General features: G+C 34.2%; 1 protein-coding gene across 1 annotated transcript in view; it reads left to right on the forward strand.

Moving 5' to 3' along the window:
- FSIP2 (fibrous sheath interacting protein 2) overlaps positions 1-23,149 on the forward strand; it is a 104,187-nt gene that overhangs the window by 24,103 nt on the left and 56,935 nt on the right. The window contains exons 10-14 of the mRNA XM_025404893.1: positions 404-513; positions 1,341-1,386; positions 2,548-2,654; positions 3,926-3,989; positions 19,910-19,967. Of these exons, the coding sequence (XP_025260678.1) occupies positions 404-513; positions 1,341-1,386; positions 2,548-2,654; positions 3,926-3,989; positions 19,910-19,967 (385 nt within the window). The remainder of the gene's footprint in view (positions 1-403; positions 514-1,340; positions 1,387-2,547; positions 2,655-3,925; positions 3,990-19,909; positions 19,968-23,149) is intronic.

Raw genomic sequence — 23,149 nt, forward strand, 5'->3', positions numbered from 1 at the left:
AAGTAAGTGGATAAAAAATTATAGCATAGCCATACAATAGAATTCTTCTCAGAAATAAAAAAGAAAAACAATACCACTGATATATGCAACAATGTTGTGATAAGTGAAAGAAGCCAGGGAAATATGAAATTCTAGAAAGTGCAAACTAATCTAGAGTTGGTGGTATATATCAGTGTTATTGGAGTATGAGAACAGAGAGATGGATAGATTACAAAGTTTCATGAGAAAACTTCCACGGATAATAGAAATGTTATCTTGAATGCAGTGATGGTTTCACGGTTGGATACGTATTTCAAAGTCAACTAGATAATTAAATAGGTACAATTTATTGTACTTTGATTGTACTTCCCTAAAGTTGCTAAAAAAACAACTATAGAGTTTCTCTCTCTTTTTTTACTTTTAGGACATACAGCAAATGCTGCTCATCAAAATAGTTCAAATAATTTTACGAAAAAAAACTCAACTTCTGTTGTTTATCAGGCAGATGTACAGGATAATGGTATAAATCAAAAGGTATACAATTATGCTTTACAGTTTGGTGTTGTATTTATTAATTTATCTACTTAACTTTTATTTCTATGAACTCTCTCCTTCAGCAGCATAGTACTGATTGTTTAGGGATATTGAGTTTTATTCATGAAACCTGATCCATTTTCCTGGCTTTAAAGTGTTGAGTTAGCTTCGTGCTAAACACACTATGGATTTTAGCAGAAATAACCCAAACAAATATTTGGCAGTAATATTAATAATGACAGCTTGCATTTATTGATCATATACTATTGACCAGGTGTTGTACTAAGCTAGAATGAAGGAAAACAATAATTGGGTAACGTAAGATAAATATAAGAAGTTGGGTAATACAAGATAAAAAGAAGAATAAGACATAATTGCTCCTCTAAAAGACTCATTGTCTAGTGAGGCAACAGACACAGAAAAATACTATTCCAATAAAATTATCCTGGAATGATGAAATTTAGTTTGATTCTAAACAGTGTTTTTAATAAGCATTACACTGGTTTGGACTGGGTGTGAATGGATTAGATTGGATTTTTCTGAGACAAACTGAACGAGTCTAAAGTTTTTAGAACCAACCATACATGTATTACCATGCCTTTAGGCAAAATAGGGAAGATTGGGGAAGTAGGTTTATACATTACTACATATTGAACTCAATTTTGGACTAGTTAAATTTGAGATTATATGAAAGGTATCCTAGGAGGTTGACGATATGTATTGTACCTAAACAGTTTGTATTCATTGGTTAATTGATAGAAGGCAGAGTCTTTTTTGGAAGTACAGTTACTAATGTAATTTTTTCTCTTTAATGTGGTACCATGTAGAGAGATGGGATGGTATCTAAAAACTCAATTATTTTCGATGATAAAGGTAAGAAAATACACAATAGTTATAATTTTTCTGTTTTTAAGTATGCAGTTACAGTTTTATTATATATTTTAAGTTGTTTTATCTGACTATAAAATATGCTTATTCTAAAAAATTAAGGCTGATATAAATTTTTTATGAATATAGATATTGTAATTAGTCCATATATTTGAGTGATTGCTGGATGAGTGTGCCTTTCGGAATTTGCAAAGTGTGGAAAAGATAGGGTCCCTGCTGTGGCCATTTGTACTTACAGATAAAGATGCTGGCATACTGGCTTCAGGAGACTGGAATACAGAGAACTGTCCCCAAGATTGTTTCCATATTTCACTGCCATTAATTTCTAACAAATGATACATTTTGTTTCCCATTTCTCTTTAAATGAAATATTCATTACCCAATATCTGTGTGCCTTGTTATGTTTATGCAAGTCACTAAATATACTCACATGCATATCTGACATATGCATACGGAAAACATGAGACATCTTCCTCCAGTGGCTAAGGATCACCTCAAATTTAATACGAAGCTCAATAATCATCCTTTTCCTGACCCTTTTATTTCACCCAGGCACAAAATCTAAGTTGCCTTGGACTCTTCCTCTTATATTTTGCACCTGAAAGTTCACACTTTCTGTCTACTCTACTTCCTTAATTTATTTTGATCTTCACTTTTTTCCATTTCCGTTGCTCCTACCCTTGTTTTCTCCATTCTTCACTATTGCAGTAACCTTCCTCCAATTTTATCTTCCTCTTGTTAACCCACTATACATTTTTCTATGAAACAATCTTCCTAAATCACAGCCTTGCTTATTTCACTATCCAAATGATTTTTCATTGCCTAATTACTGAAATGCAAACAGTTAATTCTAGCAGTGGGCTGTGGTTATAGCAGAAGATTAAGCTGGCATAAAGCATTACATAAGGATTTCAGGCTTGTCTTTGAAGGCAATGGGAACCACTGGAAATTTGTAGGCAGTAAACATCAAAAAAGTTATGTTATTTTTGGAGAATTTCCTTGACTCAAATAAATCCCTGATTGTGTCAATTCTAGTCACTGTGGCAGCTGAGCAGGGAGAATGTTGGAGTAATGCCGTAATTAATATTAACCCTTGTCCCAGCAGTATCAGCTTCTCATATTTAAAGTTATCTCTTCTTTCTCTAGGAGGTATAAATATTTCAGGCCAAGGTTCAATTATTTCAGCTCAGATGTCACCCACAAGAAGTTTTTCCAGAGTTTCACAGGCATTTTTGGATCCTTCAAAAGAAGAGGTATGTAACAGTTCTTTTACCTCAAATACAAACACAATAAAAGGGATATGATCTTATGGTCATAACTGGTATAAAATGTCATGATTTATGTAACCATACAAAACAACTTTATTCCCTGAAATTAGTTGTACAGTAATAACATTTTAATAGCCCTTGAACAGTCTGCTTAAATGTAAGCTACAAGATGTTAGTTCATGGTACATATCTGCAGCTTTTAGAGGAGGTATAAAGTTGGACTTCATTGACTGGGCTTGTACAGTAATGATTTAGTACTTTTTGACCAGAGATCAGTTACCTGCTGTTTGAGAGATACCAGCAAAGATTCTGAGTATAGGTTTTGTACATGAAATAGATTTTCTCTGTGGGTTGCCAACTTGTTATAGGAATCAAATATGTATCCTTTGTTTAATTATTAGTATAGTATTAACTAGCTCAGCTGCCCTAGGGAGTTAATGTGGTTTGAAATAGATTTCAATAAACTAGAAATTTACTAAATTATTTTTAAAAGAATTCTTCATAACTAGGGTAGAAAGTGACATCATTTTCCATCTCCTAGAATACATAATAATTGGGACACTAAATTATGTATAACTCCTAAAATGTAGTATGTTTACCACAATGGGCTTTTCTGTAGTGCAGTTTTATAATAAACATTTGACAAATGTACATCAGACTTAGTTCACTGTTCTACTATATCAATAGCCACATTAAATATGCTAAGAGTCACAAAACTTTTAACAGCTTTGACATTGGGCATCATATTGGCCAAAATATTATAAAGACTATGCCCTTAACTTAAAAAAAACTCCTTTAAAAACAGTCTCTAAATTTTATTACTGGCCTTTTTAGGGTAACGTGTGCACTAATGACATTGCCATCCACATTAAATCTTAGATTACCATCCGTATTAAATCTTAGATGTGTTAGATGAAAGTACAACTATATGCTAAATCCCAAAGTCTCAGCAAATTACCAAATGTGTAGGTGGTTTTAAGTACAACTTTTGATACAACTATGAGTTTTGAATTCTATAAATAATACCTGTAATATAATACATGTTAATAACATATTAATACATATTATACATACAGTACATATTAATACCTATTAATAACATAATAAAAACATGTGCATTTCTTATAAATTGACATTAAAGAGAAATTCTCAAAATCTTAAATTTCTGTACTATAAATATAGAAATAATAGTTGATGTTTGAGTCCTAAAAATTTTTTTTATGGATCTGTTTGTTTTGCTGTTGTGAATTATGTAGAAGGAGACAAATGCTGATTGGGATGGAAGACCAACCAAGAGATCAAGCGGTCTCTGCGAATCAGGTAAATATCAGCAGTAATTATTGAGTAAATCTTGCATTCTATTTGTTCTTTCAACTAACATTTATTGAGTTTTTGCGTCATGTTAGATATGGTGCTAAGTTTTAACCATTCAAGGAAAAATGGCACAATTTTTGCTCAGGGCTCTTACAGTATACTTAGAAAGATAGTCATGGCCCAGTGTGATAAGAGCAACAAAGGAAGTGGGTATGTGTATAAGCTGGGAAAGTTATGGGAAAGAGAATGCATAGGCCTATCTAGGGTAATCACAGAAGCCTTTATAATTTAGAAAGACTGTGTTGAGACATGAAGGATCAGAAGGAATTTCCTATTTTCTTTTTGTTATTTTTATTGTTAGTACTAATGTTAACAACCAAAATTTGAAAAAAAAATTGAAGTCATTGTACTCATATCCTTATACTTACTGTTTTCTGCTTTTACAGCAGCTTCTATCCCATACCACAACTTTATTAAGGTATAGTGGATAATTTAAAATTGTATATATTGACGGTACAGATGGTCCCTAATTTGTAATGGTTCAATTTAGGGTTTTTCAACTTTACTGTCTGTTTATTGGGGTATTAAATGCATTCTCAGCTTACAATATTTTTGACTCACAATTGGCTAATCAAGATGTAACACCATCCTAAGACAAAGAGAATCATATACAACTTGACATGTGTATATACAGTGAAATATTCACCACAAGAAAGCTAATTAACATATCCTCACTTCATATAGTTACTATTTGTGTGTGGTGGTGGAAGAACACTTACGAGCTACTATCTTAGCAGTTTTTAGTGACACAATATTGTTAACTATACTCACATTGTTGTACATTAGATCTTCCACACTTATTTATCTTATGTATTCTCCTCCCCATAACTCCTGGTAACCACCATTCTATTCCCTGTTCCTATGACCCTGACATTTTTATATTACACATATAAATCATGCCGTTTTTGTCTTTCTGCATTTGGCTTATTCCACTTAGCATGATGTTCTCCAAGTTCTTTGATGTTGTCACAAATGGCAAGATTTCCTTTGTCTGAAAGGCTAAATAGTATTGTATCTTTCTATCTGTCTGTCTGTGTATCTGTGTTTATTTATATATCTACTTAGACAGATAGATCTGTCTCTTGGTATATATCAGATCTTCTTTATCCCCTCATCTGTTGATATACATTTGTTTCTATATATTAGCTATTGTGAATAATGCTGCAGTAAACACAGGAGTGCAGATATCTCTTCAACATACTGATTTCATTTCCTTTGGATATGTACCCAGAAGTCGAATTGCTAGATCATAAGGTAATTGTTGAGGAACCTTCATACTGTTTTCCACAATGTCTGTACAAATTTACGTTTCTACCAACAATATGCAAGGATTTGTTTTTCTTCATAATCTTGCCAATGCTTGTTGTCTTTTACATTTTTGATAATAGGCATTCTAAGAGATGTGAAGTGGTATATCATTGTGGTTTTGATTGTATTTCCCTGAGATTAGTCATGTTGAGCATCCTTTCATATACTTTTTGATTATTTCCATGCCTTTGTTTGATAAATGTATTTAAGTCTGTTCATGTATTTTGCTCATTATTTTTAATATATATTATTTTACTATTGAGTTGTTTCAGTTTTTTATATACTTGGGATAACAACGCCTTATCAGATATGTGGTTTACAGATATTTTATACAATTCTGTAGGTTGCTTTCTCACTCTGTTGATTGTTTTACAGCAATGCAAAAACTTTTACATTTGATGCAATCTCGTTTTTCTATTTTTGCTTTTATTGCCTATGCTTTTAGTGCCATATCCAAACATTTATTGCCTAGATCAACATCAAGAAGATTTGTATGTTTTCTCTTATAGTTTTATGCCTTAAGGCCTTACGTTTATATCTTTAATTCATTTTTTGTTGTTTTTTGTATATGATGTGAGGTAAGGGTCCAATTTAATTCTTCTGCCTGTGAACATACCGTTTTCTCAACAATATTTATTGAAAAAAATTATCTTTCCCTATTGTTTCTTTTTTATGTTATTTTTAATTGGCATACAGTTGTTTTCTATGTTTATGTTGTTTTATTTTATTTTTAATGGGCAAATAGTTATTTTCTTTATTAAGAAAATCTTTTATTTTAGGCTGAGTGGTACATATGCAGGTTTGTTTTACAGATAAACTTATGTCATGAGGGTTTGTTGTACAGATCATTTCATCACCCTGGTACTAAGCCTAGTATTAGTACTCAATCATTATTTTTTCTGATCCTCTCCCTCCTCCCACCCTCTACCACAGTGTGGCCTCAGTGTCCTTGTTCCCCTCTTTGTGTCCATGTGTTCTCATCGTTTAGTTTCCACTTATAAGTGATAACACGTGGATTTTGTTTTCTGTTCCTGTGTTAGTTTGCTAAGGAAAATGGCCTCCAGCTCCATCCATGTTCCTGCAAAAGACATGATCTAATTCTTTTCTGTGTCTGCATAGTATTCCATGGTGTATATGTGCCATATTTTAAAAAATCTAGTCTACCATTAATGAACATTTAGGTTGATTCCATGCCTTTGCTATTGTGAGTAATGTGCTGCAATGAACATACACATGCATGTGTCTTTATGATAGAATGGTGTATGTTCCTTTGGATATATAGCCAGTAATGGGATTGCAGGGTCAAATAGTAGTTCTGTTTTTAGCTCTTTGATGAATCATCACACTACTTTCCACAGTGATTGAATTAATTTACAATCCCACCAACAATGTATAAATGTTCCCTTTTCTCTGCAACCTTGCCAGCATCTGTTATTTTTTCTTTTTAATACTAACCATCCTGACTGCTGCAAGATGGTATCTCATTGTGATTTTGATTTGCATTTATCTAATGATCAGTGATATTGAGCTTTTAAAATATGCTGCTGACTGCATGTTTATCTTCTTTTGAAAAGTGTCTGTTCATATCCTTTGCCCTCTTTTTAATGGGATCGGTTTTTTTCTTGTAAATTTGTTTAAGTTACTTACAAATGCTGAATATTAGACTCTTGCCACATGCATAGTTTGCAAATATTTTTTCCCATTTTGTAGGTTGTTTGTTTACTGTGCTACTAGTTTCTTTTGCTGTGCAGAAGCTCTTTAGTTTCAGTAGACCCCATTTGTCAATTTTTGCCTTTGTTGCAATTGGTTTTGGCATCTTCCTCATGAAACCTTCGCCAGTTCCTGTGTCCAGAATGGTACTGCCTCCATTGTCTTCCATAGTTTTAATAAATCGGGTTTTACATTTCAGTCTTTAATCCATCTTGTGCTGATTTCTGTATAGGAGGGGCCCAGTTTCGATCTGCATACGGCTAGCCAGTTATTCCAGAACCATTTATTGAATAGGGAATCCTTTCTCCATTGCTTGTTTTTGTCAGCTTTGCTGAAGATCAGATGGTTGCAGGCCTATGTATCTATTTTTGTACCAATACCATGCTGATTTGGTTACTGTAGACCTGTAGTATAGTTTGAAGTCAGGTAGCTTGATGCCTCCTGCTTTGTTCTTTTTGTTTAGGATTGCCTTGGCTATTCAGGCTCTCTCTCTCTTTTTTTTTTTTTTTGGTTCCATGTAAATTTTAAAATAATGTTTTCTTGTTCTGTGAAGCATGCCATTGGTAGTTTGATAGGAATGGCATTGAATCTGTAAATTGCTTTGGGCAGCGTGGTCATTTTGACAATATTAATTCTTCCTATCTCTGAGCATAGTATCTTTTTCTATTTGTTTGTATCATCTCTGGTTTCTTTGAGCAGTGTTTTGTAATTCTCAGTGAAGAGATCTTGCACCTCCCTGGTTAGTGGTATTTCTTCAGTATCCTCATTCATTTTGTGGCTGTTGTGAATGACATTGCATTCCTGATTTGACTTCTGACAGGCTGTACATGCATGGTACCAGCATTGCTTCTGCTGAGGGTCTCAGGAAGCTTCCACTCATGGCAGAAGGTGAAGGGGAAGCAGGCTTATCACATGGTGAGAAAGCAGCAGTGGGTGGGTGCCACGCTTTTAATCTGAACTCAGAGTGAGAACTCACTGTTTATTATGAAGTGGGCACAAAATCATTTATGGGGAATCCATTCCCATGACCAAAACACCTCCCATCAGGCCCCACCTCCAATATCAGGGATTATACTTCAACATGAAATATTGAGGGGACAAAACATCCAAACCATATCATTCTGCCACTGGCCACCAAATCTCATGTATGTTTTATATTGCAAAATACAATCATCCCTTCCCAATAGTCCCCCCAAATCTTAACTTATTCCAGCATTAATTCAATAAAAAGTCCAAGGTCCAAAATTTAATTTGAGACTTAAGGTATGTTGCCTTCACTTATGAGCTTGTGAGTTCAAAAACATGTTATTACTCCCAAGATACTACGGTGGTACAGGCATTGGGTAGACATTTCCATTCCAAGAGGGAGAAAACAGCCAAAATAAAGGGGCAACGTGCCCCATGCAAATCTAAAACCTAGCAGTGTCAACATTAAATCTCAAAGCTCCAAAATAATCTCCCTTGATTCCATCTCTCTCATCCTGGGCACACTAAAAAAAGGGGGTGGGGTCCCAAGGCATTAGTCATCCCCACTACTGTGGCTTTTCAGGGTGGAGCCCCCATGGCTTCTGTCACTGATTTGAGTCTAATGCCTGCTGCTTTTCCATGCTGAGGTGTCAAGCTGTTGGTGGCTGTACCATGCTGGGATCTGGAGCGCAGTGGTCCTATTCCCACAGTTCCACTAGGTAGTGCCCAGTGAGGACTCAGTGTGAGTGCTTCAATCCCACATTTCCCATTGGCACTGCCCTACTAGAGTCTCTCTGCAGGGGCTTCAGTCCTGCAGCAGGTTTCTGCCTGGGCACCCTGCCTTTCTCATACATACTCTGAAATCTATGTGGAGCGGCCAAGCCTCCTTCACTCTTGTATTCTGTAAGCCTGCAGACTAAACAGCACGTAGAACCTGGCAAGGCTTATGCCTTGCAATGTCCACAGTGGCATCCCAAACTGTACCTGGGGCCTTTGAGCTGAGGCTGGAGCTGGAGTGGCCAGGATGTGAGCAGCAGCGTCTTGAGGCTGAGCAGAGGAGCAGGTTCCTGGGTCTGGCCTCTAAAACCATTCTTTCCTCCTAGGTCTCTGGGCCTGTGATGGGAGGGTCTTTCCCAAAGATTTCTGAAATGGCTTCAAGGGCTTTTTTCCATTGTCTTGGTTGTTAACACTTGGCCCCCTTTTAGTCATGCTAATCTCTCTAGTAAGTGATTGGTCCACAACCTGCTTGTATTTCTGTCTTGAAAACACCCTTTCCTTTTCTATCACAAAGACAGTTTGTGAATTTTACAAATTTTTACACTTTGCTTCTTTTATAAATATAAGTTCCACCTTTAACTCATTTCTTTGCCCCAATATCTGATTATAGGTTGTTAGAAGTAGCCACATCATTTCTTGAATGCTTTGTTGCTTAGAAATTTGTTCTGCCAAATACTCTAAGACATCACTCTTTAAGTTCAACCTTCCATAAATGCCCAGGGCATGGACACAATGCAGTCAAGCTCTTTGCTAAAGCATTGCTTCTAATGAGAGCTTCAGAAAGCTTCCACTCATGGCAGAAGGTGAAGTGGGGGAGCAGGCATATCATTTGGTAAGAAAGCAGAACTCTTTTAAACAGCCAGTTCTCATGTGAACTCAGCACAAGAACTCATTCATTACTGCTGTAAGGAGGGCACCGAGTCATTCATGAGGGATCTGCACCCATGATCCAAACACTTCTTACCAGGCCTCACCTTCAACACTGGGGGATTACATTTCAAACTGATATTTGAAGGGATAAAACATCCAAACCATATCAGTGAGTTTGTACTTTTGTGTGTTTTCATAATGGTGACTATCACTTGAGTTTTGAATTTTTTTGAGCTTATCTTTTATCCCCTCCCTTCCCCTCCACTTCCCTCCTCTCCTCTCCTCTTCTCTTTTTCTTTTCCTTTCTTTTCTTTTCTTTTTGTTTTTTTCCTTTTCTTTTTCAGATCCAGCTCTGTCACCCAGGCTAGAGTGCAGTGGCATGACCTCAGCTCACTGTAATCTCCACATCCTTAACTCAAGCCATCTTCCCACCTCAGCTTCCCAAATAGCTGAGACTACAGACACATGCCACCACACCAGCAAGTTTTTGTATTTTTTTGGTATACAGATTGGGTTTTGTCATGTTGCCCAGGCTGTTCTCAAACTCCTGGGCTCGAAGCAATCCATCTGCCTCAACCTCCCAAAGTGCTGGGATTACAAGCATGATCCAACATGCCAGGCCCAAAGCATTTCTTATAGGACCAGTTTAGTGGTGATGAATTCCCTCGGTATTTGCTTGTTTGGGAAAAACTTTATTTCTCCTTAATTTGTGAAGCTTAATCTTGTTAAATATAGAATTTTTGGCCTGTAGAATTTCTATATTTCTATATTATATATATGTACACACTATATATATATGTATGTATGTATGTATTTTCTTTCAAAACTTTGAATATTTTATATCATTCTTTTCTGGCCTGTAAGGTTTCTGCTGAGAAATCTGCTGTTATTCTAATGAGATTTTCTTTGTAAGTGACTAGATGCTTTTCTCTAGCTGATTTTATAATTTATTCTTTCACTTTGACTGTAGTCTGGGACCCCAATTTTAACATATATTAGATCACCTGATACTTTCCTGCAGGTTACTGAGGCTCTCTTAACTACTTATAAATCTTTTAAAAATACACATGCTTCAGTTTGTATAATTTCTAATGCTATGTCTTTGAGATTATTTTATTTGTCTGTAGTGTCAAACCACACCAGTAAGTTTTTAATCTCAGAAAATGAGTTATTTTACAAGTTCTGTTGGCCTTTTTTATATCTTAACATCTCTCCCCCTCATTAAATGTTTCTAAGGTCTATCCTGTTATTTCTGTCATCTCTACTATTTCTCAATCTATTTCTGTTGACTAATATTTTTCCTAGTTATGTCTCTTCTTTTCTTGTTTCTGTCCATGGCTGACATATTTTATTGCATACCAGACAGTTTTATTGCTATGCTATTGTCGAGTTTTGTCTGCTTTCAAAAATTGGAGAATTTTGTTTTAACAGGTTTATGTATGATTGTGATTTTTTAAGGCTTATATTTAAATGTTGTTACGGGACGTATAATGTCAATTTTACTTTATGGATCCTTCAGTTCTCCTAAATGGAGATTAATTTTCTGGAGTCTCTATAAGATGTGCTAGACATTCTACCAAGTCCCTCCTCTCTTACTAGTCAGTTAGGAAATATTTTCCAGTCTTGTGTGAAATTGAGACTTATTCTTTTCACACCTCCACAGTAATATTTTTTTCTACAAGAAGTTGTCGTTTGCCTGGGTATCATACTAGATTGTGCAACTTAATGTAGAGCTAAAATCTCAACAGGGTGCCATTTTAGAAGCATGGACTTCTTCCTGTATATAATGCCATATTTTCCTGGTACTATTCTCCATAGTTTCTAGCTGTCTTAGCTTTTTTAAATCTCTGTATAATTTCTAACTCCTCAAATTAGTTAAGCCACCATAGTATGTTATTGCTTGGAAAGTGTCTTTAGTTAATAATATGTGGTATTTTCAAACTTCACTTTATCTTTATCCCTTTGTGCAGAGAGTACATTATTGTGATTCCTGTTCTCCATATGTAAAAAGATTACTCATATAGTCTAATTTTCTGATTGATTATGGTAAGAAGGCTGGTCAAGTGTCAGTTATTCTATTATGACTGCAAACCATCAAGCAGGATTTTTAACTACTGAAGGAGCTATTATATATGTATTTTTTAACTACATGGTTCAAATTTTTCTGCAATTGTCTCATTTAAGATGTTATAATTTATTTATAAGTAGGCTTGATCTCTTTATCATTCTTTTTCCTGTTTGAAAATAAAGTTGTACTAATTTTGTAAAGAGAATGAGAAAATTTCCACCATTTTATTCCCCAGAATGTTCAATGTAACATTTAATAATCTGTTCTTTAAAGTTTATGTAAAATGTAGCAGTTAATATTTGCATCCTATTAACTGTTTCTCCTTTGCATTTTTATGGTGATTACCCTTTCAAGTTTGCCATCTTTCCTTAGTCAATTTTGTTAGATTGTATTTTGCTAGGAAATTATGAATTAGACTCATTGGCCTAGAGATGCATGTAGTTATTATTTCAATAATTCTAATTTCTCCTAATTTTGTATTTACATTATCTAACACTAACTAGTCTTTTCTTTCTTATTTCCCTTATTAGCAGTTTCAGAAGCAGCTTTCTTCTTCCTTAGCATTTTCAGTTCAGATTTTTAATTCACTATTTGCTTGGGTTTCTTTTTTTAAAATTTTAATGTCTATTTTAGTCCTTTTAAATTATGTTCTCGTTCTTTTAACATTTCTTTGAATGAATACACTCTTGAAAAGATTGCACAAATCTGGGTATTTGAAAGGACTCACAAGACTATATTGAGCATACCAACATAAACTATATAGCAAAAGATATTGTGTAACTAGAGAAAGAGAGGACAAGCAAGCATTAAGGGCCCAAGAATCATACAGGCACAACCTCCTCAGAACCTTTATTCACACATGGACACATTTCATTTGTGGATCTATATGGAAAAAAAAAAATTGTTTTCTGGAAAGCTCTCAATGTAGTAATTCTTAGTAGGGTGTCTTTATGCCCCAAGCCATGTTATGTATTTGATTAATCTGAGTGAAAACCATTAGTAAACAAAGCTTACTCTGAAGTTCTCCAGGGACGTTTGGGATCTTAAATTTCAAATCATAAATTGCATGGTCCTAGCTTTTGCAAAAATGAAAAATCAGTTATCTAAACTTCCACAGAGTTAAGGATAGAACACTCCCAGACCATCTGTTAACTCTATCTTCCAAAATTGTGTGTTTTTTTTTTTTTTTTTTTTTTTCGTGGATCCTCATTCTCTCACCCAGGCTGGAGTACAGTGGTGCAATCTCGGCTCGCTGCAACCTCTGCCTCCTGGGTTCAAGAGATTCTCCTGCCTTAGCCTCCCGAGTAGCTGGGATTACAGGTGTGTGCCACCATACTCCACTAATTTTTGTATTTTTAGTAGAGATGGAGTTTCTCCATGTTGGCCAGGCTAGTGTCGTATTCCTGACCTCAGGTGATCCACCCACCTCTGCCTCCTAAAGTGTTGGGATTGCAGGCATGAGCCACCTCGCCTGGCCGGGTTTTTGTTTTATTTAAAAATTACATTGTGCCGGGTGCAGTGGTTCATGCCTGTAAACCCAGCACTCTGGGAGGCTGAGACGGGTTCATTGCTTGAGCTCAGCAGTTTGAAACCAGCCTGGGCAAAATGGTGGTACCCTGTCTCTACCAAAAATACAAAAACTTAGCCAGGCATATTGGCACACATCTGTGATCCCAGCTACTTGGAAAGCTGAGGTGGGATAATGACTTGACCTGGGAGGCAGAGGTTGCAGTGAGCCACGATCATGCCAGGGCACTCCAGCCTGGGTGACAGACTGAGACACAATCTCAAAAATTAAATAATAAAAAATAGAAATTATATAATAATAATAATAGCTTTCATACTCTATATTTTACTATGAATGTACAACTCAACACTGTACATTTTGATGTCAGTTGTCCTGCTTTTCATTGGTTTATATGTAATTTTTAACTTTCCCTCTTAGAATCCCTTTCAGTGTAACAGTTACCTGGGTGAATATTGCTTTCATTTCTAATTTTGATAACATTCTTATTATTTATTTTTAATTCATTTGAATTGATATCAAAAAAATCTCTGTTGACATTGCTAATTTTGATAACATTTCTATTATTTCTTTTTAATTTATTTGAATTCGTATCAAAAAACATAGGCTTTAAATCTCTTTTCATTGATGTTAAATTTTCTTTATAGCTAAATATGTGATATGATATATGACATTTTTAAGTGTTTTATGAATATACAAAATACGTCTATTTTCTATCTGAGGGATGCAAGATTTTTATTACTATTGTTGTTATTATTATTATTATTATTATTATTTTGAGACAGAGTCTCACTCTGTTGCCCAGGCTGGAGTGCAGTGGTGCAATCTCGGCTCACCGCAACCTCCGCCTCCTGGGTTCAAGTGACTCCTCTGCCTCAGCCACCCGAGTAGTTGGGATTACATGTACCCACCACCATACCCAACTAATTTTTGTATTTTTAGTACAGACCAGGTTTCGCTATGTTGGTCAGGCTGATCTTGGACTCCTCACCTCAGGTGATCTGCTCACCTCAGCCTCCCAAAGTGCTGTGATTACAGGCGTGAGCCACCGCGCCTGGCCGGGATGCAAGATTCTAATCCACATGTTGGCCAGGCATATGGTCTCTGTTGCAGCTACTCACTCTATCCTAAGGAAATCAGCCAGAGATAATATATAATGAATAGGCGTGGCTATAAATTTTCCATCAGTTTTGCTTCCGAGGATGACCATAACCTCCTCCCTGAAAATAACAGAGTGCTGTAAAGTACAGCTGGAGGAGGTTAGGGGTAGAGAGACCCTCTTTTATTTCTCAGCAGAGGGCTTAATATTTACTAATATATTAATCCTGTCCCCATAACACAGAAATAACTGTGTTTTTTTAAAAAAATCAAATGATACCTTCTGCAAATAATAAAATTTAGTTACTTCATTTGCAATTCTTATAATTGTAGTTTTCTTTGCACTCTTCCCTTTCCTAAGACCTGAAGTGCAATGATTAATAAAGTGGTAAAAGTGGGCTCCTTGTCTTCTTTCTTAGTAAAAAAAAATGTTTAAATAATTTCTCATTAAGTATGATATGTACTGTGATCTTTTGGTAGATAATAATGTTAGGCTAAGAAAGTATCTTTCTACTTCTAATATGCAAAACTTTAGTGGTGAATTTTGACTTTTTAAAATATATTTTATGTGTCTGTTAAGGCTATCATATTTTATTGTTAAAACAGCCACACACCCTTGATTAAATCAGTTTTATCTATCATGTGTTTTTCTTCTTATACATGTAGATTAAATTTACTAGTAATTTGTTTAGGATTTTAGCATCTAGGTTCTTGAGAGAGGTTGGGTTGTAATTTTCCTTTCTCATAGTATCCTGATACGGTTTTCATGTCAAGATTACACTAGCTCCATGAGTTAATTATGTTGGCTGCTTTTACTGTTTTATAAACATTTAAAAAGTTGAAATTATATATTCTTTGAATGTTTAGTAGAAGTCACTGTTAAAATAAATAACCTAGTCTTTGTTCTTTTAGTGAGAAAAAGCTAAATTATGAATTCAATTACTTTAGTGATTCAAAATTATTTTTCTTCTTTTTGAGTGTTTTCAGCAAGTAACTTTTTTTCTAAATTTATTTAATTCATATACATTTTCAGATATACTTGCATAAAGTTATAATATATCGTATTTATTTAGATGAGATTATTGAAAGGCAGTATGGCATAGTCACTAAGAGAATGTACTCAGATAGATAGGTTTAATCCACACTCCAGTACTTAAAATGCATGTTAGTTTGGCCAAGTTATTTAATGTCTCTGTTCTTTAGATTTTCCAACTATAAAATAAATATAATAGTAGTAATACATACGATTGTTATGGGAATTCAATGAGTTTATATTTTAAACTTTTTAGAACAGTATGTGAAACTTAGTTGGTGATATGTAACTATTAAAATATAAAATGTATCAAAAAACTTGCCTTATAATACTTCATTTTTTTCTAAATCATGTTTAATATTCAATTTTGTTTATTAGTTTGTACTCATGAGTTAGTTATTAAATTTTGTACTCCTGGGTTAGTTACTCTAAATTTACTTTATTTTTGTTGGTGGTCATTTATAATTTAATTGCATTGTAGACTGAGAGTATGATCTTCATGATACCAACCATAAAGAGGAATCTAGAGCATACTTTCTGGCTTAGCAAACATGATTAATATTTAATAGGTTCTGTGTGGTTGAAAACAATGAATATTATTCAATTTGGGATGTAATGTTCTAAATATGTCCATTCAATCAAGATAGTGAATTGTGTATTTCAAATAGGTAGCTTATTATATATTCAAATACACATATATACTTTTTACTCCTTGTTCTAAAAATTATTGAAAATAATGAGAGTAGGTTTGAAAACTCGTTAATGTAGCTCTGACCATTTTAAAAATATTTTTGATCTAGTGATTAGACATATCCAAATTTTAGAATCATCATATCTTCCAGGTGAATTGAATATTCCTATCATCATGCAGTGACCTTTACCATAAGTTATATTTTTTGGCTTAAATTAAATGTGTCTATTATTAATATAGAGACATCAGCTTCTAATCTTAGTGTCTTTATTTGTTTAGATGCCTCTTGTAGACAGTCTACAGCTGGATTTTGCTTTATTTTTAATGTCTTAGCATTTCTGAATTTTAACTGAACACAATCAATTTGTATTTATGTAAATTACAAATCTTTGGAAGTTTTTTACTGCCTTATTTGTGGTTTCTCTTTGTTCTACTTTTTAATATATTTTTATTTATTCTTTATTGCATTCTCTTAGAGTGCTAAATTTAGTTTTTAATCTAGGTTTTTTTTTTTCTGTTTTACAAATTGCATAACATATGTATGTTTCTTTTGGCAATTACCCTAACATTTTGTTTAAATTTTTATGGATACATAAAAGTCAGACATATTTCTGGGGTACATAAGTATTTTGATATAAGCATACAATATATAGTGATAAGTCTGGTTAATTGGGAGATCTGTCACTCAAACATTTGTTATTTCTTTGTGTTGAACACTGTAAATTTACTCTTCTAGTTCTGTTGAAGTATATTTAAAATAAAAGTTAAAGTTGGATAATTTACTTCTAATCATCACTTTGTATCATACTTATTATTGTCCAATAGTTTAAATTTTGACATTTTAAAGGTTTTATCAGTCAAATTACTTTCTTATTACTGTTTTATACAGATTTTATTTATATTTGCCCACCTGTTTACCAGCTTATTTTGTTCTCCACTCATTCCTTCTTGCATTTAATACTTCTTGGGATTATTGCCATTTGTCCTAAAGTACTGCATTCTTTAGAAAGGTCTTTAGTGAACGTATTTTGGGAGTAAATTCTCAGATTTTATTTGATAAAATTGTCTTTATCCTTGTATTAGAATATCATTATGTCCAATGATATGAGTAAGTTTCAGGGGATGGTTATTTTTTTTTTTCTTAGCACTTTAAATATAACAGATTTTTAGACTGAGGCACAAGAATAACTTGAACCTGGGAGGCAGAGGTTGCAGTGAGCCAAGAACGTGCCACTGCGCTCCAGCCTGGGTGACAGAGCGACACTCTGTCTCAAAAAAAAAAAAAAAAAAAAAAAAAATTGTTTTGTGTAATTCTTTTACTTTTTATTCTGTGTAATTATTCCTTTGTAAGTGATTCTTCTGTCCCCCACCTTGGGCTGTTTTTAAGATGTTTTCTTTGTTTTTTCTTTAGTATTATTATTAGGAGCAGTTCTGTACAAGTTTCAGCCATTTTCTCTATCTATTTTGCCTCTCTTCATTTTCATTACTATCTTCTTCTGAGTATTAGACTACCTTCTTGTCTCATGTACTTTAACAACTGTATTTTCCATTTCTCTCACTGCATTTCTGTTAATTTCTTCAAATATGTTCTCCAGTTCACTAATTCTCTCTTTATTTAGTTTTTCTATATAATTTATTATTTCATAAATTAATTGCTTTGTAAAATTGATTGAACTATGGTATATTATATATATATAATACAATTTCTAAATAGTTATTTTTAAATTTGGCTGGACTTCTTATAGGCTGTTTTTCTATTCTTACCCTTTCAAATCCCTTCTTTATATATTTAAACATATAAAGTCCTCTTATTTTATATTTTATATCTGCTAATTCAAATATTTGAAATCTTCGGGGTCTAATTTTAATATATTGTTTTTGTTTCTGTTAAAAGCCATGATTTCTTGTTTTTCTTTTTTTATATTTCTGCGGGGAGTGGGAGGTTGTTATTGACAGAAATTTATTATTGGGGATTCAATAATATTTGGATAGACTATAATTCTCTAAAAGAAATTTACGTATGCTGCTGCCAGTTATCTGTAAGAGCTGTGAACACTGATTCATCTTAAATTAAATTCTCACATGGAGTTTTAGGGACAATACAGTTTCTGTGGATTTGAAACTCAAGGTCATAGAAAACATAATCTGTGATTATGAATTCTTAGCAAATGCTTTTATCTTCTCCTCCTCCTTCTCCACCCACAGCCAAAAGCCAAGACGTAATTTGTCTGCTTCCTCTGTGGCATGATTTTTTTTTTTTTTTTTTTTTTTTTTTGTAGATGACTAATTGAAGACGTAGCTCATTTGGATCCTAAACAGATGACCTCCCCACTTACAGTGGTTGGACTTAAGATTTTTCAACTTTAGGATTGTGTAAAACCGATAAACATTCAATAGACACTGTATTTTAAGTACCTATACAACCATTCTGTTTTTTACTTTCAGTATAGCATTCAAGAAATTATATAAGATATTCAACACTTTATTATAAAGTAGGCTTTGTGTTAGCTGATTTTGCCCAACTGTAAGCTAATGTAAGTGTTCGGACCAAATTTAAAGTAGGCTAAGTAAAGCTATTATGTTCAGCAGGTTAGGTCTACTAAATGCATTTCCAACTTATTTTCAACTTATGATGGGTTTATTGTGATATCAACCCCATTGTTAAGTCAAGGAGCATCTGTATATTTTTAGGAGCTCTTAGTTTTAATTCCCCATCTTTTGGGGGGCTCAATGTCATGTTTTAAATGCTCTGACCAGACACTAAATTTCCAGATGTGGCCACTGTCCCTAGGGCAGGTATCAGCTTCAGCATTTGTTTACCTCTATAGATTTGTGTTCTCCCATTTGTTTTACCTTCAGAAAGTTCTCCTATCTCTCTGAAAGTTTAGCTATTTTCAACAGTATGGCTTTAATGCTCTATACTGAATTCTAGGCAAAATTAAAGATACTTATTTAGCATATTGTGGGAAACCACAGAAGAGATTTTTTGCATTAAAAACAGTGTTGTCTTCACATTTAATTTTCGGATATGGGCTCCGCCTCTCAGGTTCACACCATTCTCCTGCCTCAGCCTTCCCAGCAGCCGGGACTACAGGCACACGCCGCCATGCTCTGCTAATTTTTTTTGTATTTTTAGTAGAGACGGGGTTTCACCATGTTGGCCAGGATGGTCTTGATCTCCTGACCTCATGATCCGCCCTCCTGGGCCTCCCAAAGTGCTGGGATTGTCAGTTCCTTTCTTTCTAAAATTGATCACACACCAAAACATGTTAAATACTGAGGATATATGTGGGAAGTCATAATCAGGTGTACACAAGAGTAAACATAATTACTGTGTAGGCATGATGAGTTTTATAATATAAACATGTTTAGAGTGTTTTGAGAGCACTGGGAAGGGTATTTGTTCAGGTAGGTATCAAGGAAGGCTGTCAGGAGTTAACATAAGGTGAATGAGCCCTAAAAGATGAGAAGTTAAAATACAGCACAGGGTGTTTTAGACAAAAGAAACTGCAAAACCACAGTCCACAGAGGCATAAGAAACATGATATATTTAGGGGACTGCAAAATATTCTGTCTCTGGACCATAGCTTAAGTATGAAAGACTAGTCAGAGAAGACACTGAAGAGGTAGATTAAGGACATCAGATCTTACAATACAGGTCCTTGCTAAGGACTTTGGACTTCACTGTGGAGAGTCCCTGAAAGCCTGTAAACAAGGCAGTGATAACAGAGAATAAATGGTCCTCCTACTGGAGGATTACCATTTAGCAAATTGCTGAGGATGGACACAAACTATGTAATTTTATTTTTCTGATAAATAGGACCTCAGGCTCATGCTACAGACCCGGGTATATTTTCTTCTCCTGTTTGCACAAATAGGTAAGTACCTAAGGAATTATATGTAATCATAAATAATTTTAATAATTATATAAGAGTGCTGCTCATAAGCAAATTATTCCATGGAATCCTCCATTTTTATAGTTCTACTTGGATTTAGTGAAACTTAGTCTTTTGCAGACTTTCAATACTAAGCTTAAGTTGTAGACAAAGTGAATCATTGTCCTTTCCTTTCTCCTTCTCCTTACCTATAATCCACCTATAGTCAGGACCTCCATGCCATTTTCAAGTGTATCCACATCATAGCCTTCTTTTGGTAGCTTCTCATGATCTGGCTTTATTTGTTTCCTTTTCTCTTCTTTGAAACAGCTACCATCTCTTATGCTTTTTGAGATTACTGGCTGTCTAAGACTGGTAAAATAGTTCATAGTACAAATGACTTAATCAGTTATTCCCGCACCCCAAAGGCTATTTTGCAGTTTAATTAAAAAAAAAAAAATCTCTAGTAGTGGAAATTATGGCACTTACAAGAGATAGTTGTTAAGCCCAGGGACTTTTCATTCTTCAAACCTTAGTGACCACCTATTTTGTTGATGTTTATATCTGTTTTCCTCAACTCAAGAAAAGAGAGAGAGGAAAACACGAATCTAAGTAATGGCAGTGAGCTTTGTATTATTTTACACCCAATGCCATCATCTTTTAAAAAAATCAACAAACCAAATGAAGTCTAGGATAAACTTTACAAACCCCAAATTCCTATGAAGATGATTGAGTAAAATAAGTGGTGAGTGACGGCAAATGGTATTGACATGTTCAGACAAGGTTTCCTGAAATGATAATTTTTATTTTAAGACTGATAAATATCAGTTTGTTTGACTTATTGAGTATTCATATGATACATAATACTGTAAAAGATGCAGAAGGAAGGAAACTGACTTGTCTAGTTCAAAGCAATAAAACTTGATGATGTGTAGACCATATGTAAAATAACATTGTTTATTTTATTTATTGGATACAAACATTTTTATTTATTGGAAATATAAATACCTACCTCTTTAAAGAAAAGGTTAGAAGAGGCTCATAATATAGTTGTAATAACTGCAATTTTTATCTTCTCCTATCCAAGAATGTAGAATTACAAAAATCACTTGAATCTTTCATAGCAAGCATTTTGTATATTCTTTCATTAAAAATCCTACCTTAGTGAAAAATAAAGAACTCTATACCTTACCTGGAGCTTCTTCACCACTGCCCCAAGAGCATACACACAGATCCAAATAAAGAGCAAAGACACATATGTCACATTCCTCTTGTTCAGGTTTAACTCCAGGTTTTATAGGAGTTTGCTGTGGAAGCCTCACATCTCTTCTATTTCTTTTCTCACTTATTGCTTAGTTTTCTTGTCCCTGATCATTTGTTTAATGTTAAAAAAGATTTATAAAATAGAGATGAAAATTCAGTACCAAGGGAATGAAAATAAATATGACTGCAGTGGGAGTAAAGTTGCAATAATTAAGCATTGCACTTAGGTGATAAGTAACCTTGTATTACAGGGAAGGTATAAGGAGTAACAGAATGAAGAAGGCATAAATCTATTACCCTGAAGACTGTGGTTAAAACTTGTAGTTTATTTATTGTGTAATAGTCTGATGGTTTTTAGTGGGGGTGTAATGGTCAAATTAGCATACACAATGAATAACTTTGACACCAATATATAGGAAAAATTGAAAGAAACAAACTCAGAACCAGTTCCCAAAAGCTATCTGTGGCCTGCAAAGACTTCATTTGGGATGAGAGAGAAGTAGGCACCGATCCAAAAGACTTTAAATAGGAATTTATTTATCAAACATTTATTGAGAACCTACTATGTTCAAACTATAATGCTAGATTTTGGGCAGATACCAAAATAAAACTATGTTGCTGTGATTTCAGGGTATTATTTTTCAAGGATATTACGAAGCTGGAGAGAGGGGATGAAAATAAGACAAGTTAAAACACCAAAACTCAATGCTATTACCTAGATTCACTGTTTTTCCTAAATAAGTGCTCTCTGGAATGCTGCAAGCCTTTGATAATTTTCTAGAGCCCCAGAAACTATAATTCTCATCATTGTTCTTTTGCCAGTTTACTTGTTACTTTTTTGGAGGAATGAATTTCTGAAGATACCCTGCCATTTCTGCTGATGCCATGCTTTATCTGGTTAATAAAATTGTTTTCTAATAGTGATCAATGAAGCTTTTTCAGTTTCCTGACTAATTTTACCTGTAGGCCTTTGCACTTTGTTTGGTTCTGTGTGTATGCTTTTGGAGCAGAAAGTCTGTTGGGAACTGCTGTCAATGAATACATAGAACTCCTTGAGTTATGTTTCGTGCCAATGATATAACATGAAGAAAACAGAAAAGTGAATCTGAATGCATTAGGTTGCAGAATATCTAAGAGAAAAACCTGTGGAAACTTGGGTTGACCTAAGAAACCATATCCTAGAAAAACAAATTAGGACAAATGATAACGGTGTCACTGACATCAGCTTTCATGATCCTAATTGCATACTGCCAAAAGGTACTAGTCTAAGGATAGACTGTTGTCATGAAGCCCATTTTATGAACTGAACCCAGTGAAGTTTGTTTTTTTTTTTTCTGCCAAAATATAGGATATAGTTTTCAGTCTGGCTGTTTCTCAAAATTGAATTATATCCCTTGGGGGAAATGTAAATTTGATCATGTGGAGTACAGGTCTGGAAAGGAGTGCCAATTTTCTTAAGAAAGTAGAAAGAAGAAAAGAAACAGTTCAAATCAGCAAAAAAATAAGAAAATAAATCAGACTTCAGATGTAGATCTTGTTTTAATAAATATTTATTTTCTATTATTTTTATGATTGAGCTATTTTTTTTTGTAATTCAGAAAACTATGTTTTTTTTGTTGTTCTTTAAACTCTTTTTTTTTAATTTATTTATTATTATTATACTTTAAGTTGTAGGGTACATGTGCATAACGTGCAGGTTTGTTACATATATATACTTGTGCCATGTTGGTGTGCTGCACCCATCAACTCGTCATTTACATCAGGTATAACTCCCAATGCAATCCCTCCCCCCTCCCCCCTCCCCATGATAGGCCCCGGTGTGTGATGTTCCCCTTCCTGAGTCCAAGTGATCTCATTGTTCAGTTCCCACCTATGAGTGAGAACATGCGGTGTTTGGTTTTCTGTTCTTGTGATAGTTTGCT

The sequence above is a fragment of the Theropithecus gelada genome, chromosome 12 (assembly GCF_003255815.1).
Source record: "Theropithecus gelada isolate Dixy chromosome 12, Tgel_1.0, whole genome shotgun sequence".
Classification (NCBI taxonomy): Eukaryota; Metazoa; Chordata; class Mammalia; order Primates; family Cercopithecidae; genus Theropithecus; species Theropithecus gelada.